The following is a 19928-nucleotide window of genomic DNA, read 5'->3' as shown; positions in this document are numbered from 1 at the left end:
TCATATTGCTAATATTAATCTGGAAGTGTGTGCAATTAAATAGAGCAATTTCATTACTGTTTCAGGAAGGAATTGGTTCAAAGTCTTGAATTCCACTATGTTATGTAGAGCCATATTTTATAGCTGTTGCATTCTGAAATTTATAGTACTTTTTAAGAGTGTAAAATCTATCTATCTATCCATCCATCCATCCATCCATCCATCCATCCATCCATCCATCCAGTTGTTACCTGAACCATGCAAAGAACATCTAGCAGCAAATTTCCATATCCAAATTACATTCCCTATTAACAAATAACATGCACCAAATTATAAGACTAGTCAAATTGTCAAATGGCACAGTCCGGTCTAATTCTATTGATTTAAATGGCTGTCAAGTTTATCAAAATCTCTTCTTTAGAAAAAGAAAGAATTTCTTAGCTCTGGCTAGACTAGACTCATCTTTATTGCCAACAAGCTCTTCTCTATAGCACATAGTTCTTCACTTCCACAATGTGTCTTCTAGTATTTCTAGTTCAGCAGATAATCCATAATTGAGGCACAAGATCCTCTTTTTTTATGCTGGTGATCATGATGTTGGTGATCATAGCAAGCTCCATTTTCTATCATTTGAAGGCAGTTTCTGTAGCCATTTAGGCACCCCACATTCCTTGGCAGCCAATTCCACTTACTTCCAAAGAATTTAGAAGAGGTCAATCAAACAACTCTGTTGCTAGGTATGAAGAAAGCAAATCAATGAATACAGAGAAAAGGAAATTACTCTTCTGATATTTTTCTGGTGGCTGGATTGCAAAACACAAAAAATTGACAAGCATTTTGAGGACATGGATGTTGAAGATTTTAACACAAGAAACACACCGGCAAGGCTCATGCACTGGAGACGTCTTTCTTGAGTTAAGTGTTAATTAAACAGAGTACTACAAGCAAGCATTTGCCAATCCAGAATTCCTATCTGCCTGCTGGATCAGTCATTGCCCTACACTTTTCATCCAGCATGTATGAACATAGTTTTTCTGAGCCTTCAAAGAAAGTATTTTCTCCCTTTTCACGGGAAGTATGTGGATTTTCCGTTCCACTGTAATATTTTCCACACCCTATTCCAACATTTTCATGTAGAGGAAAAAGATGTTTGGCCAGAACCAGATTTAATTTAGAAGGGAGTGTATGTGTAGGGAGGTATGAAAGAGGAAAGAAGATCTACTGCTTTGAAGAGTGCAATACATTGTATTAATGACCGCAAGTTGTTTGAGGAAGCATCAGCCCCTTTCCTCTCTACCATAAAAACAACTCCCTCACCCTCGAGACAAGTTAAATGTTAAATTCTTTTTGTTCCACAACATGCTGGGATCAGAACACTGGGATAATATTGTGTAAAGTCATGGCTATGGCAAAAGTGGCTTGTGGTATGACGGGAAAAAGGTGGAGTCCACATTTCTGGTTCTTACACAGAAGGTCCCTTTGTATAGATATACCTATCTTCCTAAGCAGGTAGCCTTCAAATATGGGATTCATTGATTAATATCAATCAAATTTATACCGTGGTGGAGTTACAGGATTCTTGACAGCTCACAAAATGTGCAGTATAAATGTACAATATAAAACCACTAGCTGGACGCCGGTGCTTCGCTATGAAACTATGTGATCAGGCGTGATAAAATGACACTCTAGGCCTGAAACTTAATGTACAATAAGGCAACTGGCAGTTGGAACAGAGGAGGAGGGGAGTAGACGGTCTAACTCCTTAACATCAGAGTGTGTGAATATAATACTGTATATGAAATACTAATGATATGATGGTCATTTCAAAAAACCCTTTCTTAGCGAGCACCTAGAAGCCAAGAGGAATATATGTGCCAAATTTCAAGTTTGTAGGCTTTACCGTTCTGGAGATTTTATGATGAGTGAGTGGTATTTGGCTTTTATATATATAGATAACACATAAAATAATTAAAACTCAGAGTCAACATATGGCATCAGATCCCCAAACTTTTTTCAGAAGGCAATGTCAGAAACAGAGAAAACCCCAATGGAAGGGCTAGTCCTATCTCCCTGAAAAGCAATGCTTCCAGACTCTGGACCCCCTGGTTTCTAAGGATGAGAGACAACCAGCTGTTTCTCCCAGCATGATCAAAGAGGCCAGGCTAACTCCAGTGAGGAGATGCAATCCTCCAAGCAACCTAGCACCACGCCCTAATTATAAGTTGAAACCAGCACGTTAAATTGCAGCCAGACTTCAATCTGCTATCACCATGGCCTCTGCTGAGAATTCTGGAGCATGTGGACATCTGGAAAGTAAAATAGTTGTACTAGAACAGCTCCCCAGAGGCCAGAGGTCTGGAGATTAGTCTGTAGAGGTGCCATGGCCTAGACTAAGAGTAGGGTAAAAGGTAACCATCTTAACCTTAGTTTTCACTGAATCCAGGATGAGTCAGCTAAATAAACAAAGGATACAAATAGTCGTGACCACAAATCTGACTCTGAAGTAGGACTTTTTCCCCTCCCCTTGTGGATTCCTCCCTTCTTCACTTGTTTCTTTAATAGTTTCATTTTGCCTCTAGGTACAATACTCTTCCTTTCCCTCCCTGTTTAATTCTGGACCTCACCCACTTCTGCTGTAGCTTTCTTAATAATTAAGAAAAAGGTTTTCCTCCAACCTCATCTTTGAAAACAAAAGATGAGATCCTTTCCAGATCCAGGCGAAGTGCATGAAGCTGCTCCCTACCTTACCACCTTCCTCTTTTGTCCAATGACACACAACCAGAGGTGATCATGGAGCAGCTGAGGCGGAGGCCAGCAAGAATTATTAGATCTGTTTTGTAATAAGAAGACCTTCTCATTTGGAGACTCATCACTGAGAAGCACAAGAACTGTAGGGGGAAAAGCATCTGCTCTCTTCCAATCCCATTTAGAGAAATTGGTAACAGCGTTTCAATCAACCGGTACCAGGTTCAGTCAACCCTATTTAAAGCAATGATCAAATCTTATTTTACAATTGTATAAATATGTTTGAATCCTGGGACATATCCTTTGGTGTCTCTGTCTATTATTTTGTGAACACAGAAGGGTCATTTCTGGACATCTGGGACAGCAGAGAGTTGGGGAGGAGAAATATCATATGGTTGGATAATGGGCAGGAAGACTAGAAGAAGGAGAGATGATCAGCAGTTGTATCATTCCCACAACTGACCTTGTTGAATTAGAAGGACAATTCAAAATATGGCTTATCCCACAAATTAAGCATTTGGGGATTGTAGCAATACCAGTAGGACTTTCAGTTTTTGCAAAATTCAAGACACGCAAACACATTTTCTTTGAAGAACTGAAACACTTCTACTTAACTAAAGAGAGTTACCATTATGATTTATATTATGTATTTGTACTAAATACAAATCAATAAAACACTATTCTTATCTCAAATGGGGCACCACTAAAAGTAAACACACTCCTTATGATTTAGCTATAACAGTAGAAAATATAAGGTGCTCAGAGAGAAGATATTAATCAATATCCTTACCGTGTCCTGATTCCATAGTTTTATAATTCGTGAGTCAGCAGAAATGATCAGATCCAATGCATTGTGGAACTGGATTGATTTGACTGGTAGACCGTATTGGTGATCCTTCATTATTAATGGATTACTTGACCGAAGATCATAAAGTAAGACCTAGTATCCAGAAAAGATAGCTCAATTTTTGTGGTCAGGTATTGTTTAATACAGGTACAAATCTATGATATCATTTATATTTTCAAATTGAGAAAAATAAAAAAGATACTTCGGTTTACTGAGTATTCTGTAAATCCACCCAATGGACTTTTAAGTAGCAAAATCTCTTAAAATAAATCATAGTATTGGTCTGCAAATCAAGCAGCATTAAGCATTATTTTATTTAGCATAACTATTACATACTTTTATTAAAACACTATGGAGCAGAACAGCTGCTGCAGACTAGCTCAACCCTTATCCACTGTATGCTTGACAAATCTCTATTTATATGTTGTTGCAAAACACAGGAATTTGTGGTCATGGTGTATCATCCAGCCATTAGTTTGGTTGGGCTACACCAATCTCATTATATTCAAGAGCAGTGTTTTGTTTACCCTGTAAAACTTTAAAGGAGCTATCACAATAATCATCTGCACAATAATCCTCTGGCCTATGAATTATACTAATAATTATAATTAGATTTCCATTCAGTCTGGTTTTGTTTGGTTGTTTGAAGTTGTTTTTACAGGAAAGCACCGCAAGAAGCTCTCATCAATGACCCAACTTAACATGCAACACATCAACTAACCCTTCTGAAGAACTCACAAGTGTCTTAGACTTGAATTAAGCAATCTGAATTACAATACTTCCAGCACCACATTCCCTTCACAAACTCACCTTAGCGATTAATCATTCATTCATTCTATTTATATGCCACATGCCTCGCTCTGCAAAGTGACTCTGGGTGGCTTAGAATTAAAATCATAAATATTAAAAACATTGGGTACAAAGGCTAAGAAACAAAAGGCAAGAACGATGCAGCGGTGGCATCTTCCCTGTTAGTCCATCAGCCACCCTCAACATAGAGCAGCCCTGTCAGAAACCCAAGCCACCAAAACCAGATTTTAATGTCCTTCTAGAAGGCCAAACGGGTGGGGGCTACCTCACCACAGTCAGGAAGAAAGTTTACATGATAGCCCTTGAGGATTGCAATAAGAAGGTGCACAGCATACCTGCCCTGTAGACGTTCCGACAGCCATTTTCAAGCTTCCATCAAACTTCAGGGCGGAAACAGCAGGCAGCCCACCTATCCTGAGAAAATTCAAATACATTTCATTCAGATGCAGTAAAAGTCATCGTAACCTGCACTCAGGCTGATCACCCCAAATCTGCATCTGACAGCATATTATTTCTGTTAGGAACATGACACAGGAGAGAGATTTAGAAAGAGTATCAAGAAATGTCCATACTCTTGATCAGCAGTCACGCTGTTTAAAGCACAATCCAGTACTCCAACTCGATTTCTCACTCTAGGATCCCAGCATTCCACCTTTCCCTGAGGAAAAAAAAACAAAGAAAAATGCCACTCAGTATTCTGAATAATTCCCCACGGTTCACCTGCTTCCTGATCTGCTTTGTACAGAAATCACTGAATTACTATTCAAGGTAAGAGCCTTGATATTACAGTGGTCTAAGCACCCTGTTATTAACACAGCTGCCTGCAATTATTGCTGGTTCGAATCTCTCCAAGGCTCAAGGTTGACTCAGCCTTCCATCCTTTCTAAGGTAGGTGAAATGAGGACCCAGACTGTGGGGGCAATAAGCTGACTTTGTATAAATATACAAAAGTATGAAGGCTATTGCTTAACGCATTGTAAGCCGTCCTGAGTCTCCGGAGAAGGGCGGCATATAAATCAAATTAAAAAAAAAAAAAAAAGGGGGGGGGTCTTTGGAATAATGAACATTTCTTCCTCCAGTTTAAATATTTTTCTGCATTCAAATCTGACATGATTTCCTCCAATTCTGAACAACAATTCATGAGATTCCAAAGGTAGAATAACACAGAGCTTCTGCAGAACATCAGCCAACTGAATTATTTGGAGTACCTGAGCTCTATTAGGGAAGAAAGGACCATAAGAACCAGTTAGTATTGGAACTGGACTTTTCGGCTTGGTCTCTTCTCCTTGCCTGTTTCGCCTCGAGGTTTTCGCCTCTGGGTTATTATCCACAAACTTTTCTCCTCGGCTGGCCCTCCACCACATAATATTATGAGGCAATATCTAGTAGTACAGGTATTTTTCGAATTACAACAATAGGGAATAGATTCATTTCTAAGCAAGACAGTTGTTAAGTAAGTCTTGCCCTATTTTCTGACCTTTTCCCCATGTGTGTTAAGTGGATCACTGCAGTTAAGTGAATCAGGTGGTCGCTAAGCAAATCCAACTCCCCTCACTGATGTTGCTTGTTGAAAGCCAGCTGGGAAAGTTGCAAATAATGATCACATGACTCCAAGATGCTGCCACTGTCATAAATACATGCTGGTTGCCAAATACCCAAATTTTGATCACATGACTGTGGTGATGCTAAAAGGGTCATAAGTGCAAGAACTGGTTGTAAGTTAATTTTTTTAGTGCCGCTGTAACTTTGAACAATTGCTACATGAATGGTTGTTAAATCAAGGATTACTTGTATTGCCTAAGACAGTGATGGCAAACCTTTTAGACACCGAGTGCCCAAGCTGCGTGTGCATGTGCATGCCCAGACTGAAAGGTGCACGCATGTGTGCGCATACACGGACATGCGTGCTTGAACATGCATGCACGCATGCAGACATGCACGAACAAGTGTGTGCACGGGCATGTGCATGTGCAGCAGAGAACCGAAGCCAACTGGCTAGTGAAGGGGGGGGGCATCCCAACACCGGCAGTACAGCAAGAGGGAAGATCTTTTTCTTTCATGAGCTTCTGTTTCGTCATTTGCAGGGAAACAGAAGCTCATGAAAGAAATGCCACACAGATCTGATTTAGGGCAACGGTGTGCGTGCCAGCAGAGAGGGCTCTGCATTCCACCTCTGGCACGTGTGCCATAGGTTTGCCATCACGGACCTAAGAGATGTTTGAGCTTCATGAAGTGGAAGGTGGTTTTCGATTATGGTAACTGCCAAATGCGGACCCTGCCTCACATGGCTGTTCACGATGGCCAGTTAAGTAAGGATAAGCAGCTGAATCTAAGCAGTATTTAACACTTCTTTGAAGGAAGGGAGATTCCAACAGCCCTGAAACAGGTGCTGGTCTGCTGACTCCTCCAGAGGACAGCCTCGGATCCAACTTTGATGGATAACTACTATTCAAACTTGTTCTAGAGAAGATTGTTGTGAAAGCAGTAGGTCAGTAATTAGAAAGGTCTTAGAAGATGTAGATTATCTGGATTTATGGCAGTGTGGATTAAGGCCTGCCTACTCAGGAATAAACCTTGTGGAATTTAATAGAACTATGCCTATCGACTCTTAGATAAAAGAACAGATAAAGGGATACAGAAGGGAAGCTTCAAATAACTGTTAATTGTTATTTAACTTCTTCTAGTCAAATGCCTCGAGCCAAAACATATCAAACAAAAAAGAACTGCCAGCAATATCCTTTTCCAGGATACATTTTTCCATTTCTCAGTAATCTTTTCTTATTTGCAAAAAAATCAATGCCCTCTGCTCAGCATTAAATAACATTTGTAGAGATTTTCCTGCTATCATTTTCCATTAAAAATTTGGAGATGATTTTTTAAAATTTATTTCTAGAAAGTTTATATTTTCTTTACATCTTCTGCTATCTCCCATTTCTGTGTGAGTGACGCTGTTCCAACCAAAAAATTGAACCATCTCTGGAGAATGAGCACACGGTTAATTTTAAACTCACTTACCTCAATTGTCCCAGTGGCAAATAAACCATGTACAGGATTTATGTCGCATACATGATTCTCTCTAGAAAAAAACAGAAATACAGACAGGGAATAAAATCCTCAAGGATCATATATATCAAAATATATAGAAAGCAAAAATTTTTAGGACAAATTGAATTCAGTGGCTTGCATTTGAATTACTGTATTTTCTTTTTGATGTAAAATATGCGTCATAATATAAATACAAAAGCAGAAATTATCACAGAAGTAATCGAACATTTGCTTTTCCCTTAAATATCTCAAATAGAAATGTCTTAATTCTTAACAAGCCATCCTGGCCCAATCTGCAGGTGATTTAAACAAATGCTTTATAATCTGGGTACGAATCAGAGGGATGTGTTTATTTAAAGTAACTCCTCTCAGGAAGGAGCAAACCCTCAGCACTCAACTATTATTCCTAGCTCAAATGTAATAAGAAGCTATGTTAGCATAGCGAATCAAGGCTTATTTTACAACCTGTGGAAAGAAAACACCAAAACTAAAAAGAAAGTGAGGGCTGCAGGCAGAAAGATTCCTTCTGCTTTTGCTGGACTATTCAGCTGATTTTAGAATTAGTGTAATGAGCAAACGCTGATCATGAATAATGTTCAATATTTACATTGTACATATATACTGGTAGTATGTATATGTACAGACACAAAGATACAGACAGTCAGACAGACACATACATATAAATACCAGTAACAGATTGTTTAGAAATTAGCTTGTGAGCCATCTATGGTGTTTTCACAGATTTTATATAGTTTGGCTCCACCTACTGGAAAAAGATTCTTAGATTAAAAAGCAGAAGATATACTTACGAAGCATCTGTTTGTAGAGGATTCAAATACCTTCCTTGTTCCAGATTTAGCCTGTATATTTCAGAACTGTAATAAGAAAGATAACACTCACTTTGCTTTTGATTCCCGAGTCTTACAAAGAGAGATAAAAATCATGCAGGCAAGAAATGATGAATTAAAGACAGCTCTGCTAAAGATAAAGAAGATGACTGTGGTGGAATGAAGAGCCAGTGAGTAGACTGGCTCTTTGCTATTCCTCTCTGGACAAGAAGAGGACTTGCGATAGCCCTCAAGTGTTCCACACAGCCGTTTGTCACAAGGAGACTGCAAGATAATAGTTTACTGTAGGTTTAGAGCTCTCGGAGACAAAGGCATAAACCATCCTGCTCAAACCACAACCAGCAACTTTAAGGACATTGGGTTTGCGTACTTTCTTTTCTAATAAGTTTTGACAGTTGTTTGTGAACTGCTTTTTAGGTATCAAGAACATCTGGGTCCACAAGACTAAAAACACCAGGTGAGTGACAAAAATCCCAATACTGCACAATACTTCTGTATTTTTGTAACAAAAACTGCATGGACCTGTCTATGAAGTCAAGAAGAGATCATCTTGCCTTGAAGGGGAGTTTAAAATAATATATAATAAATATAAAAATTATGAATATATAACTATAAATATAAAAATATATAGATTATATAATAAAAGTTTTTAGGGATTGCTATGTGAAAGTCAGAAACTCAATCATGTCACCCAAAGAAACATTAAGGCAACCTGCTCATAGCTACTCTAAAATTCGGCCCCAGACTCTCTACAGTGTAGAGAGATACTGGTAGATGTACAGATTTCTCACCAAGTGTCAATGGGGAAAAATGTAACTTCAGTGTGAATTCTGAATATAATTCCACTGTCTCCTTTTTTATAACAAGTCAAGAAAAAAAAATGCTTTATTGTTTGGAAAGAATGTAGGCCTGGCCTTGGTAAAGGGGGAGGAATGAGCAGTCTATTAAGGAGAGATTTTCAAAAATGATTACTTAATTTTGAGAAACAAAAAAGCATAAAAAATAAACTAAAACAGAATCCCACCTTCATTTTGTTTGGGGCACAGACAAACACAATCAAACTCTCAAGATTCTGTAATTCTCTTGTACAGCAGTAAGGAATATTTTGGCAATCTCTGAGGTCAAGACTGCCTGTTTCTTGACCTTGCCAATCTCAATGGCTGACAATTCTTACACTTCCATGGAAAGGACTGGATTATGTTTCAAAGTTGTAAACATAAAAAAACTTTTAAAAATGTCATTTAATTTTCCAAGATTTCAAGTTATGATTTTACAAAACTTTATAAAATGAATTTAGATCCTTAGTTATTCATGAAATTGAAATCTGCCACGAATATATTAGAAAACTATTTAATTTCTGAAAAGCACCGCAGCAATTGTGCTTGACTTATATAGAAATACTTATTAAATAATTTTATAACTTTACTCAGGGAGTGAAAGAAAATGAATTTTAAGGGAAAAAAAGAACTAGTCAAAACTATCTCTTATGTAGAAAAATAAAAGTAGAATTTAATAATGATTCAAAACACCACCAATACCTCGCTCCTACAAAGTATAAATCACAGGATGGATAATGATAGGAGAAATCTCTTCCAAATTTTGGTATTCTTGTCCTGTAATAACGACCATGTTGTGAATGAAATTCCACATATCTGTCATTGTGCAAGAAAACGATCTGAAAAATACAAGGCACAAAACTGTATTGGAGAGGATTACTTCTCCCAACTGACACTCTTACAAAGTGTCATTTGAAACAAAACAAAGCAGTTGTTTAAAACAAATAATTCGTCATTCAAAAAAACCGGTGTCACTGGGGCTATGTAAATCTTTGAAAGGATGAGCCTTGGTGGCACAGCAGACTAAAGCACTGTTAAGTAACACCAGCTGCCTGCAATTACTGCAAGTTCAAATCTCACCAGACTCAAGGTTGACTCAGCCTTCCATCCTTTCGAGGTAGGTAAAATGAGGACCCGGTTTGTGGGGGCAATAAGCTGACTTTGTATAAAAAAGAACACCGCGAAAGCCCTACTAAGCAGGTATATACAAAAGTATGAAGGCTATTGCTTAACGCATTGTAAGCCGCCCTGAGTCTCCGGAAAACGGCAGCATATAAATCGAAATAATAATAATAATAATAATAATAATAATAATAATGATGATGATGATGATGATGATGATGATGATGATGATGATGATGATGATGATGATTTGGTTCAGGAGTTAAGTAGGGCTTTTTTTTGAAGCAAAGCTCAAAGTGAAGTCGTACCAGACTTATTTTTACTGAAACAAAGGGGCTCATTTCTGCATACAAACAGCTTCTCCCTGGTCACAGTGGCTACTGTTTGTACTGCAGTCCCCTGAGGCAGATCGCACCCTGGCTTATCTCTGTCAAGGTGGACCAATGCATATCCAGGAAGTGCTTTTTCTCACTGGGTCACAACAAGGACTGTGACTCAAAAACTGATGCTCCTCAAGCAGCTCCTTATGTGGGGTGGTCTGAGGATTTCTCTTCTGGGCAGGGAGTTGGACTAGAAGAATCCCCCAAGGTCCTCTCCGGCCTTATGATTCTATGACAAGGTAAAGAGCAGGCTGCCTACATCCTCTGAAGCAGAGGTCTCCAACCTCGACAACTTTACGACTTGTGGACTTCAACTCCCAGAATTCCTCAGCCAGCGCATGCTGGCTGAGGAATTCTGGGAGTTGAAGTCCACAAGTCGTAAAGTTGCCAAGGTTGGAGACCCCTGCTCTGAAGCATGTGAAGCCTGTTTCAGAAACAGAGAAGATACAATGAGGGACGGGGGCATCACATTAGTTCAATTTGGTTATTTCTTTTATAAAGGTATATGGCAGGAATTACAAAAAATGCATTATGAGTTTTACTTTATTAGCTTCACACACACACATACGAGAGCCAAGTAGGTGTAGTGGTTGGAAGTGGCAGCCCTTAAATTCTAGTCCCACCTTGGGCACAAAGCTAATATGGGTGACCTTGGGCCAGTCCCTCTCCCTCAATCCTAGGAAGGAGGCAAAGACAAACCACATCTAAAAAACCTTGCCAAGAAAACTGGAGAGACCTCTCCAGGCAGACTCCGAGACTAGGACATAATTGAGCAAAAGAAGAGAAAAGGTTTACACAACAGACTAAGCCATAATATTTTTTAACTGTAGTCTCAAGTTTACTATTTACACATATAATTTAAAAATTAAAAGTTGACATACCTTTGAGTAATCATCTGATAAAATATCAAATGTGACCACTGGGGAGATGAAAAGTAGATTACAAATAGCAGTCAATCATATGTAGCAACTATTCCACATCATGCATTACCCCACTTTCTCAAAACTTGATTACATTATCTGCCAAACACTCTCTGGTCTTACAGCCAGAGTCAGGGGCCAGAGCTGGACCAGGCATGACCATTACACCTCTCCATTTGCCTTCTCAGCCAAACTTTTCTCTCTTGGGCTTTTGATCCATGGTACTGCCGCATCTTGAACCAAGAACCTCCACAAAGAGAACAGCAACTTGTGTTTCAGTCCAGGCTCTTACTAGTGTAAAAAGGTTTCAACCCTTCCCATTAGGATCAAGGGCCCAAGAGAAGCAATGGCAAGATTTATTTATGTATGACATTTGTACACCTCCCTGGAAACCCTCCAAAGTTACTTTCACAGCTCTCTATAGGCTATCTGCTTTAGAATCAGTTACCGTATTTTTCAGAGTATAAGATGCTCCGGACTATAAAACGCACCTACCTTTCTTGAGGAGGAAAACAAGAAAAAAAAAATCTGCCTCTGCCTCCCAGTAACTTGCCTCCTTGCAGCAAACAGCCCGTTTCAGCTTCAGCTTCAGCACAGCCTGATTAGCACAAGCAGCTGATTGTCAGTTGGATCGGCCTCCTGAAGATCACCTGTTTCAGGCTGTAGGGATTGCCATAGCCTATTGCCGCCTCCATGTGCCCCATTTTCCGAGGGGGTGTGGGGGTGTGGGCAGGGCTACATTCGGTGTATAAGACACACCCAAATTTTCACCAAAGTTTCGGAGTGTCTTATACTCCGAAAAATACGGTATATATAAGCCAAGAGGGAGCACCTGTGCACTCATCCTGGAAGAGCAATAAATGATTGCAAGCCTACATATTGTTTAAATATCCTGCCCAGAACAGACCAATAGCAGTTGATATAAAACTTTATATTTTCCAAGTATTATACTAACAGATAATTCACAAAAAAATCCCAAGAGATCATTCCCTCGCAGCGTCTAGAATGAAAAGATCCATATTCAGCAAGCTTTCTCTTCCAATGATAATTTGTTTAAAATCAAGAATCTTTCAATGTGCTGCCCAAACAGAGTGAAATTTTAAACATTCCAGTTTGCTACAGTCATATATTATTAAAGAATAAAACCAATTCAGTTTTCTACGCTATATTTTCCAAAGAACAAAAATAGCATACATTGAAACTGTGCTACAACTTCATTCTTGAAGACCTAGCTTTTCCCTTGGCATTGGGGCCAAGATGTTAGCTAAGCCTGATCGGTATGAATGTTTTATTATGTCTTACGGTTAAGTTTTGAAGCCTCGTTTATATTATATTATATTATACTGTATTGTATTGGTCTTGTTTTATTTTGCTTTTCATATATTAGCTTCCCAGAGTATAGTTAGGCTGAGATGGATTACGTTATAAATTGCACAAAAAAACATAGTACAATTATTACATTAATAAGAAAAAAAAAATAGATCACTTAGGGTGCAGCCCCTATCTGCTCCCCAAAAAAACACAGACCAGAGATGTACTTATTTCCAAATAAACATGGGCTGATTTACACTTTGATATTTTTTCCCTTTGTGCCAAATTTATGCATATTGATTTCCATCGTAATTAAGATTACTAACCTTCAGCATCCAAGCATCTTTCAAATTTCATGGATAACTGATATGTATCAAAACATCGGAGTCTTGGCTTGTATGTGCCTGTTAAAAATATATTTAACATCGAAGTGAAAAGAAAGATTCAGAGTTCGTTTTCTTTAAGAGATTTTGATCTAGAAATTAATGGTTGGGCAAAACACAAATATCCTAAAATTTTGTTCTTAGTGAAATTCAATAATGAAAATGGTCCTAGTTTACACAGTATAAGTTCATGTTTCATATGCAAATGCATTTTCTTGAAGGCCAAATATGTACATTTATGCACGTGTATAGATGTTTATAAAAACTGCCATCCATGGTTTCCATAGTAGCCATTGTAGCAGTGACCATATTGTCTAAATGTGTCCTTGGGACCCAACCCAGCATTCCTCTGTCACAATTTGCAGGCTTATTAACTGGACCTGATTTTAGCCAAACTTACCTGTTGCCATTACGTATTGCCCATCTTGTGACACCTTGATCTTGGTGCTAACAGCAGGCATATCAAAATCTTGGATAAGTTCAATTCTTCTGTGAATATCTTTAAAATATGAAATAAAATTTGAAGAAAGACTGTATGGTAAACGCATCACTACCGTGGGACATTAATGGCAACAGCACTGATTAACATTGCCCCACTTAGTCCTAATTAACCTTTGTATGCCCTATGCTTATGCAATCTGCTCTGTAAAGTGCTACTGCATAAACACACATGCCTTTGCTTCCCTCTTTGCATTTATCATACAGCATTCCTATGAGCCTTGCATCTTTTTCCTCAAATGTGCTTCTGACACTAACAAAAGGAAAGAAAATATATCCTTCAAATTATTCTCAATGCCTGCTGGCCACATAGAACATATCTATGTTGTTTAACAATAAAGGTTTCCCATCACTTTTTCCTACAATTATTTTTTTTAATTCTCAGTCTAGCCTAAAGCCCTTGGATTTGCTGATGGTCTCTCATTCAAATATTAACCAGGTCCAATTCTGCCTAGCTTTTTCAAGAACCAACTCAGAAGTGTTACCTGCTGTGACAATAAAATAAAGAACAAATCTTATCTTTTGTTGATCAATTTTTCTTCATCAGTTTCAGAGTTTCCAGTGTTCCCATCACAGCACTGAAATATTGCTGTTTATGTTTCTTGGGTAAATGTTTCAGGGTATTATCCCTTTTTTCCCCCCAAATGGAAAATATTTTTTTATTTTAATCTGGCTTCATGTATACTATGCTATTTTGGAAAACATGTGTGTTCTGCTATTTAAAACACTTAACATTACTCCTTTTGTGCTCCTAAGCATTTAATCAAATACAGTAAGTTCAGAATGTTCTGTTCTGGACTAACACTACATGCGAACTCCCAGAACAAGACTAACTAGAATTGAAAAAGGAAGAAGTTGTAAAGGAACTAGACCTCACTCGCTGAACATGGGGGAAAAAAAAAACTTTCAAATCTAGATGCTGTATAAATCTCCATAGCAACCATTCAAACAACCAACTAAATTTCACAAGAAATTCACTGTATTTTTTTAAAAAAATACTTTCCCGGTTTAAACACAGATAACAAGCAAACACAAACATAAAGAGAAGGCGGGGAATGTTTTTCCTTCGAACATTAATGAAATACAGAAGCTACGGTTGATAGGAGCATGTCTTCAGCTTGGTATCATGAAACAATTTGTTGGAATCAGAAACAATATTAATATCCATGAATGAACATAAGGACTCTTTTTAGAATAAAATAAGGACAACTCACCAACATTTTTCTTTTGTAGTGCTCTTTTTTTTCTATCAGAAAGCCACTATAAAACAAGCACAAAAATATGATTTGTGGAAAAGACTAAAGAAAGGTTGTTCAAAAAGGCCAGCTAATATTTTAAAAAATCTTCAGGTAAACACTCTCATCTTACAGAGGATTATATATTAAAAATATAATAAACTCAAATAAAACAATAATTGCAGTAGGATCCAACACGGCAACTGAGTATTCACAAGTGCTGAACAGCCACCTGATTCTGTAACCAAGCATACCTTTACCATAACAAGTAGCATATTACAAAATTAAGGACTCGGGGAATATATAAGCAGTTGATTAAACATTTTCATTACTACTGTGCAGGTGATTTCAACGTAATTCACTACAATCCCTGTAGCTTTGTTTTTTCTTTCAGGAAGCTGAAGACACTGTATTTGCCTTATCAGCTTACAAATCTTAGATCATGCAATAAAGATCAAGTGAACTTGGTAGTATGGTCAGAGAAGTGCTTTTTCCAAAAAAAAAAAAAAAAAAAAAAACCCTCCAACTTTCACACGAATATAAAATTTGCAAAAGAACATGTTAAATACATAAAAATACCCTTTGACAGTTTTGTATCTGCAGTTATGGTAGACTTTAATTTCTTGCCAGTGTTTCAAGAAAAAAATTGACTCTTAAATAGCCCAAATGTTCACAAAAACAAGAAGGGGCGAGGGTGCATTTTTTTTCTACTTGTCCTGAGAATTAGTTCAAGGAAGGTACACTTCTAAATACCTGTACTTAAAACCTTGCAGAATTCAGTATTAGACATACATAGGACCACACTGAATGATATTATTGGTAGTCCTTGCTTACCAACCACTCATTCAGCAATCATTCAGTTACAATGGGCTGAACGACGAGATTTAAGACCCGACCTTGAAGCTGAGGCCCTGGCACCCTGCCCATGTAATTGTGGTTTAGGTGCTTGGCAATTGGTGCATATTTACTTGGTTGCCATCTCCAGCAATCATACAATCACCACTGGTGATCTTCACATCCAGATTCCAATAGTCTCAGGATCTTTTATTTTGCAATTGTGTTACATAGCAGTTGATGAGAACTACCTGTATGTCCATAGATTATAATACTAAAACATACATCTTGTTCAATAAAAATAATCACCTTTTCTAAATTTCAGTATTCTAAAACAGAAGATAAATAGAAAGAACCTCTTCTGATTGTTTACAGGTATGAGAGGGTATCAAAGAAAGCCACCAATATGGCATTGTGCCCACGTGACACCCCTCCTGCGTGAGCTGCACTGGCTCCCAGTGGTCTTCCGGGTGCGATTCAAGGTTCTGGTCACCACCTTTAAAGCCCTCCATGGCATAGGACCCGGGTACCTTTGAGACCAACTTCTGCACCAATAGCCTCCCACCGGCCAGTTCGCTCCCACAGAGAGGGTCTCCTCAGGGTGCCATCGGCCAAGTTATGTTGGCTGGCAACACCCAGGGGGAGGGCCTTCTCTGTGGGAGCCCCTGCCCTGTGGAATGAACTGCCCCTGGAAATGGGTAAGATCTCCGACCTCCATGTATTTCGCTGTGCCCTCAAGACCCTGCTGTTCCACCAGGCCGGGCTATCAATGTAATTGATTTTAAATTGGGTGTTTTAAATTTGGGGTTTTAAATCTGAGCCGAAATTATTTAATAATTTTAATTATTTTAAATTGATGTCTGTCTTTGTGCTTTTAATAGGCTGTACACCACCCTGAGTCCTTCGGGAGAAGGGCGGTATAGAAATATTATTATTATTATTATTATTATTATTATTATTATTATTATTATTATTATTATTATTATTATTATTATTATTTAATCTTTAGTGAGATTCACAGCCTTTGAGGCTGGTTAATAGCTCAGTAGCTCGAGTCCTAACCAAGGACCTAGGAACTGTTAAGGTATCGTTGGAGGATGTAAGCTGTTCTGAGTAAGGTGGTTTTTTGTAGAGTCAAAATGTTCAAGTCCGGCAAATTTAGAATTTCTAAATAGCGGGGTAGCCCTTTGGGTATTGCTCCAAGGGCTCCAATTACAATCGGGACAACACACGATTTCTTTTTCCACAGTCACTCAACTTCAATTTGCAAATCCCGGTACTTTGTGATTTTTTCTTGCTGCTTATCTTCAATCCGTGCATCACCAGGTATTGCAATGTCAATGAACCATTGACTATTATTATTATTATTATTATTATTTTATTATTATTATTATTATTATTATTATTATTATTATTATATTATTATTATTATTATTATTATTATTATTATTATTATTGTCAAGCAATATTTCGCAGCTCACTATGAATTCCTCCAAGGCTCATTGAATTAGGTCTTCATTCTCACAATTTATTTATTTATTTATTTTATTGGTTCAATTTATATGCCACCCTTTGAGTCAGAGGTAGAGTTATAAAAAGGAAATGATGTCTGCAGCACTTTAAAACGAACTTCTCAAACCTAGAAAAGTGTGAACTGCAACTTCCAGATTTCTTAACGCTGGCCACGAAACAAAGTTGTGGAATGCTGCCTTCAAGATTAATATGACATGTGTTCATAGTAAATATTAAACATAAATGATCTCAAAGCAGCTTATTTCTAAGTAAGTATAAAGAAGACGACAACCTAACCTGTTCCAAAAGCATGAGATTTTCTGTATTGCCTGTTTTCAGCCGAGAGTCCAATAGATTTAAAAGGCAAAAAAATTGAAAATGAGCTGCCTTAGGGAAACTAATAAAGGAGAATATTTGTAGCTCAGGAATGAAGCGAGGAGTCCTTGGTGCTCTCTGGGCTTGGTTTTCTTGCAGATGTTTCATTACCCAACTGGGTAACATCATCAGCATTAGGTGCATCACTAGCACTGATGATGTTACCCAGTTTGGGTAACAAAATGTCCAAAAGAAAACGATCAAGCTCAGAGCGAGCACCAGGGAAACTTCATCCAGCCAGTCTACAGAGCTCCTTGCAATATTCCTTTCTCATCATCTTGAAACATTGGCCATCCAGGCTCTGGGATGCAGAGGCGGCTCTCCTGTAACAGTATTTGATTTTAGAATGAATGAGCTGGAAGGAGCCTTGGTAGTACAGTGGTTTAAGGCACCCTGTTATTAAGCTGGTTATTAAGACCAGCTGCCTGCAATTACTGCAGGGTTCGAATCTCACCAAGGCTCAAGGTTGACTCAGCCTTCCATCCTTTCTAAGGTAGGTAAATTGAGGCCCCAGTTGTGGGGGCAATAAGCTGACTTTGTATAAATATACAAAGGATGAAGGCTATTGCTTAACGCACTGTAAGCCGCCCTGAGTCTTCGGAGAAGGGCGGCATATAAATCAAATTAAAAAAAACAAAAACCTTAGAGGTCTTCTAGTCCAGCCCCCTGCTCAAGCAGGAGAACCTATACCATTTCATACAAGTGGTTGTCCAGTCTTTTCTTTAAAAACCTCCAGTGATGGAGTGCCCAGGGTTTCTGAAGGCAAGCTATTCCACTGGTTAATTGTCCTCACTGTTAGGAAGTTTCTCCTTAATTCCAGGTTTCTTCTCTCTGATTAGTTTCCAACCATTGTTTCTTGTCTCCTCTTCTGGTGCTTTGGAGAATAATTTGACCCCCTCTTCTTTGTGGCAGCCCCTCAAGTACGGGGACACTGCTATCATGTCACCCCTAACTCTTCTTTTCTCTGGACCAGCCAAACCCAAATCCTGCAGCCGTTTTAGTCTCCAGGCTTTGGACCACCTTAAGTCGCTCCTCTCTGCACTTTTTCCAAGATCTCAACGTATTCTTTTATTGCAGTATGGTGACATCCAAAATTGGTTCCAGTATTCCAGGTGAGAATATTCGTTAGAAATATTGTTATATTGGTTAGAAACATTAGCCAGAAATACTCTTTCCCCCTGTAGCGACCGGCTTTTTCGACGCGTATTAATAGGGGACCGAAGCGCACGATCCGCCTTTGGGGCACCGCGCGGAGCGAAAGGCGCGCGCTCTACCAGGCAGCACAGCGCGCGGGGAGTTGGGAGCGCGCGGACAGGGCGAAGGGCGGGGGGGAGGGGGGGTTTGGCGCTCCCGCGTTCTCACCTCCGGCAGGCTCCGGCCGACGCTTAGGCTGTAGATCTTCACCTCGTTGAGGCTGGAGACCTGCATGTCGCCCTTCTTCCCGAACGAGACCGGGCTTCACTTCCGGGAGCGGGAGGGAACTCTTCCGGCCATAGAGTGCGGAAAACCGCTCGAAAAAGGTGGTGGGTGTGTGACGTCACGGGCGGCGGGGTGACGTCGACGGTGTCCTTCAATTGTGCGCTTCGTCCTTTTGGGGTGGACTTTTTTTTTTTCCCCCCTACCTTTGCCCAAAAAAGGGAGAGGATGGATTTAGGAAGGTTGCCATCAACTCTGAAGTTGGTTATGGGTTTGGTGGGAAAAAATGGTTGGAACTTATTCAAAGAGAGAAGCAACGTGGAATTAAGGAGAAACTTCCTAATAGTGAGAACGATTAACCAGTGGAACTGCTTGCCTCCAGAAATGCTCCATCACTGGAGGTTTTTAAGAAGAAACTGGACAGCCACTTGTTTGAAATGGTATAGGGTCTCCTGCTTGCGCAGGGGGCTGGACTAGAAGACCTCCAAGGTCCCTTCCAGCTCAATTCTGATTCCCTTCCCGAAGTGCATGCTTGAAAATGTACATGGAATCCTGACCCCCTTCTCCAAAGCAGGAGCAACTTCCCACTCTTCCTTCTTCCCAGCTGTATGTCGCCTCTGATGTGTTCTTTTCTGCCAGTTTGGTTTCATGCCCAAGTTTTTCTTTGGGCTGAATGAGGGCTTGGCATCCCCGGTCCGAAAAAAAGGCCAAGAAAGAAAGCTGGAGGCACTTGGTCTGATCCCTTGGTTGCCATGCTGTTCATTGGAAATTGTCTTTTCCAATCATATTTCATTCTGGAGGAGCATAGTGGTGGCTTTCTCCTCCATTGCAC

General features: G+C 39.2%; 1 protein-coding gene across 1 annotated transcript in view; it reads right to left on the bottom strand.

Moving 5' to 3' along the window:
* Positions 1 to 19302, bottom strand: part of NOL10 (nucleolar protein 10) — a 42289-nt gene extending 22987 nt beyond the window's left edge. The window contains exons 1-11 of the mRNA XM_034432088.2: positions 19043 to 19302; positions 14939 to 14984; positions 13627 to 13725; positions 13170 to 13247; positions 11494 to 11531; positions 9813 to 9949; positions 8236 to 8301; positions 7397 to 7457; positions 4954 to 5039; positions 4717 to 4795; positions 3515 to 3664 (exon numbers count right to left, since the gene is read on the bottom strand). Coding sequence (XP_034287979.2) covers positions 3515 to 3664; positions 4717 to 4795; positions 4954 to 5039; positions 7397 to 7457; positions 8236 to 8301; positions 9813 to 9949; positions 11494 to 11531; positions 13170 to 13247; positions 13627 to 13725; positions 14939 to 14984; positions 19043 to 19108 — 906 coding nt within the window. The 5' untranslated portion in view covers positions 19109 to 19302. The remainder of the gene's footprint in view (positions 1 to 3514; positions 3665 to 4716; positions 4796 to 4953; positions 5040 to 7396; positions 7458 to 8235; positions 8302 to 9812; positions 9950 to 11493; positions 11532 to 13169; positions 13248 to 13626; positions 13726 to 14938; positions 14985 to 19042) is intronic.
* Between the last annotated feature and the right edge of the window lie 626 nt (positions 19303 to 19928).

Source organism: Pantherophis guttatus, chromosome 1, assembly GCF_059756535.1.
Source record: "Pantherophis guttatus breed Tessera chromosome 1, ASM5975653v1, whole genome shotgun sequence".
Classification (NCBI taxonomy): Eukaryota; Metazoa; Chordata; class Lepidosauria; order Squamata; family Colubridae; genus Pantherophis; species Pantherophis guttatus.
The sequence above is the reverse complement of the archived record's forward strand: the minus strand, read 5'-3'. Positions and strand labels throughout refer to the sequence as shown.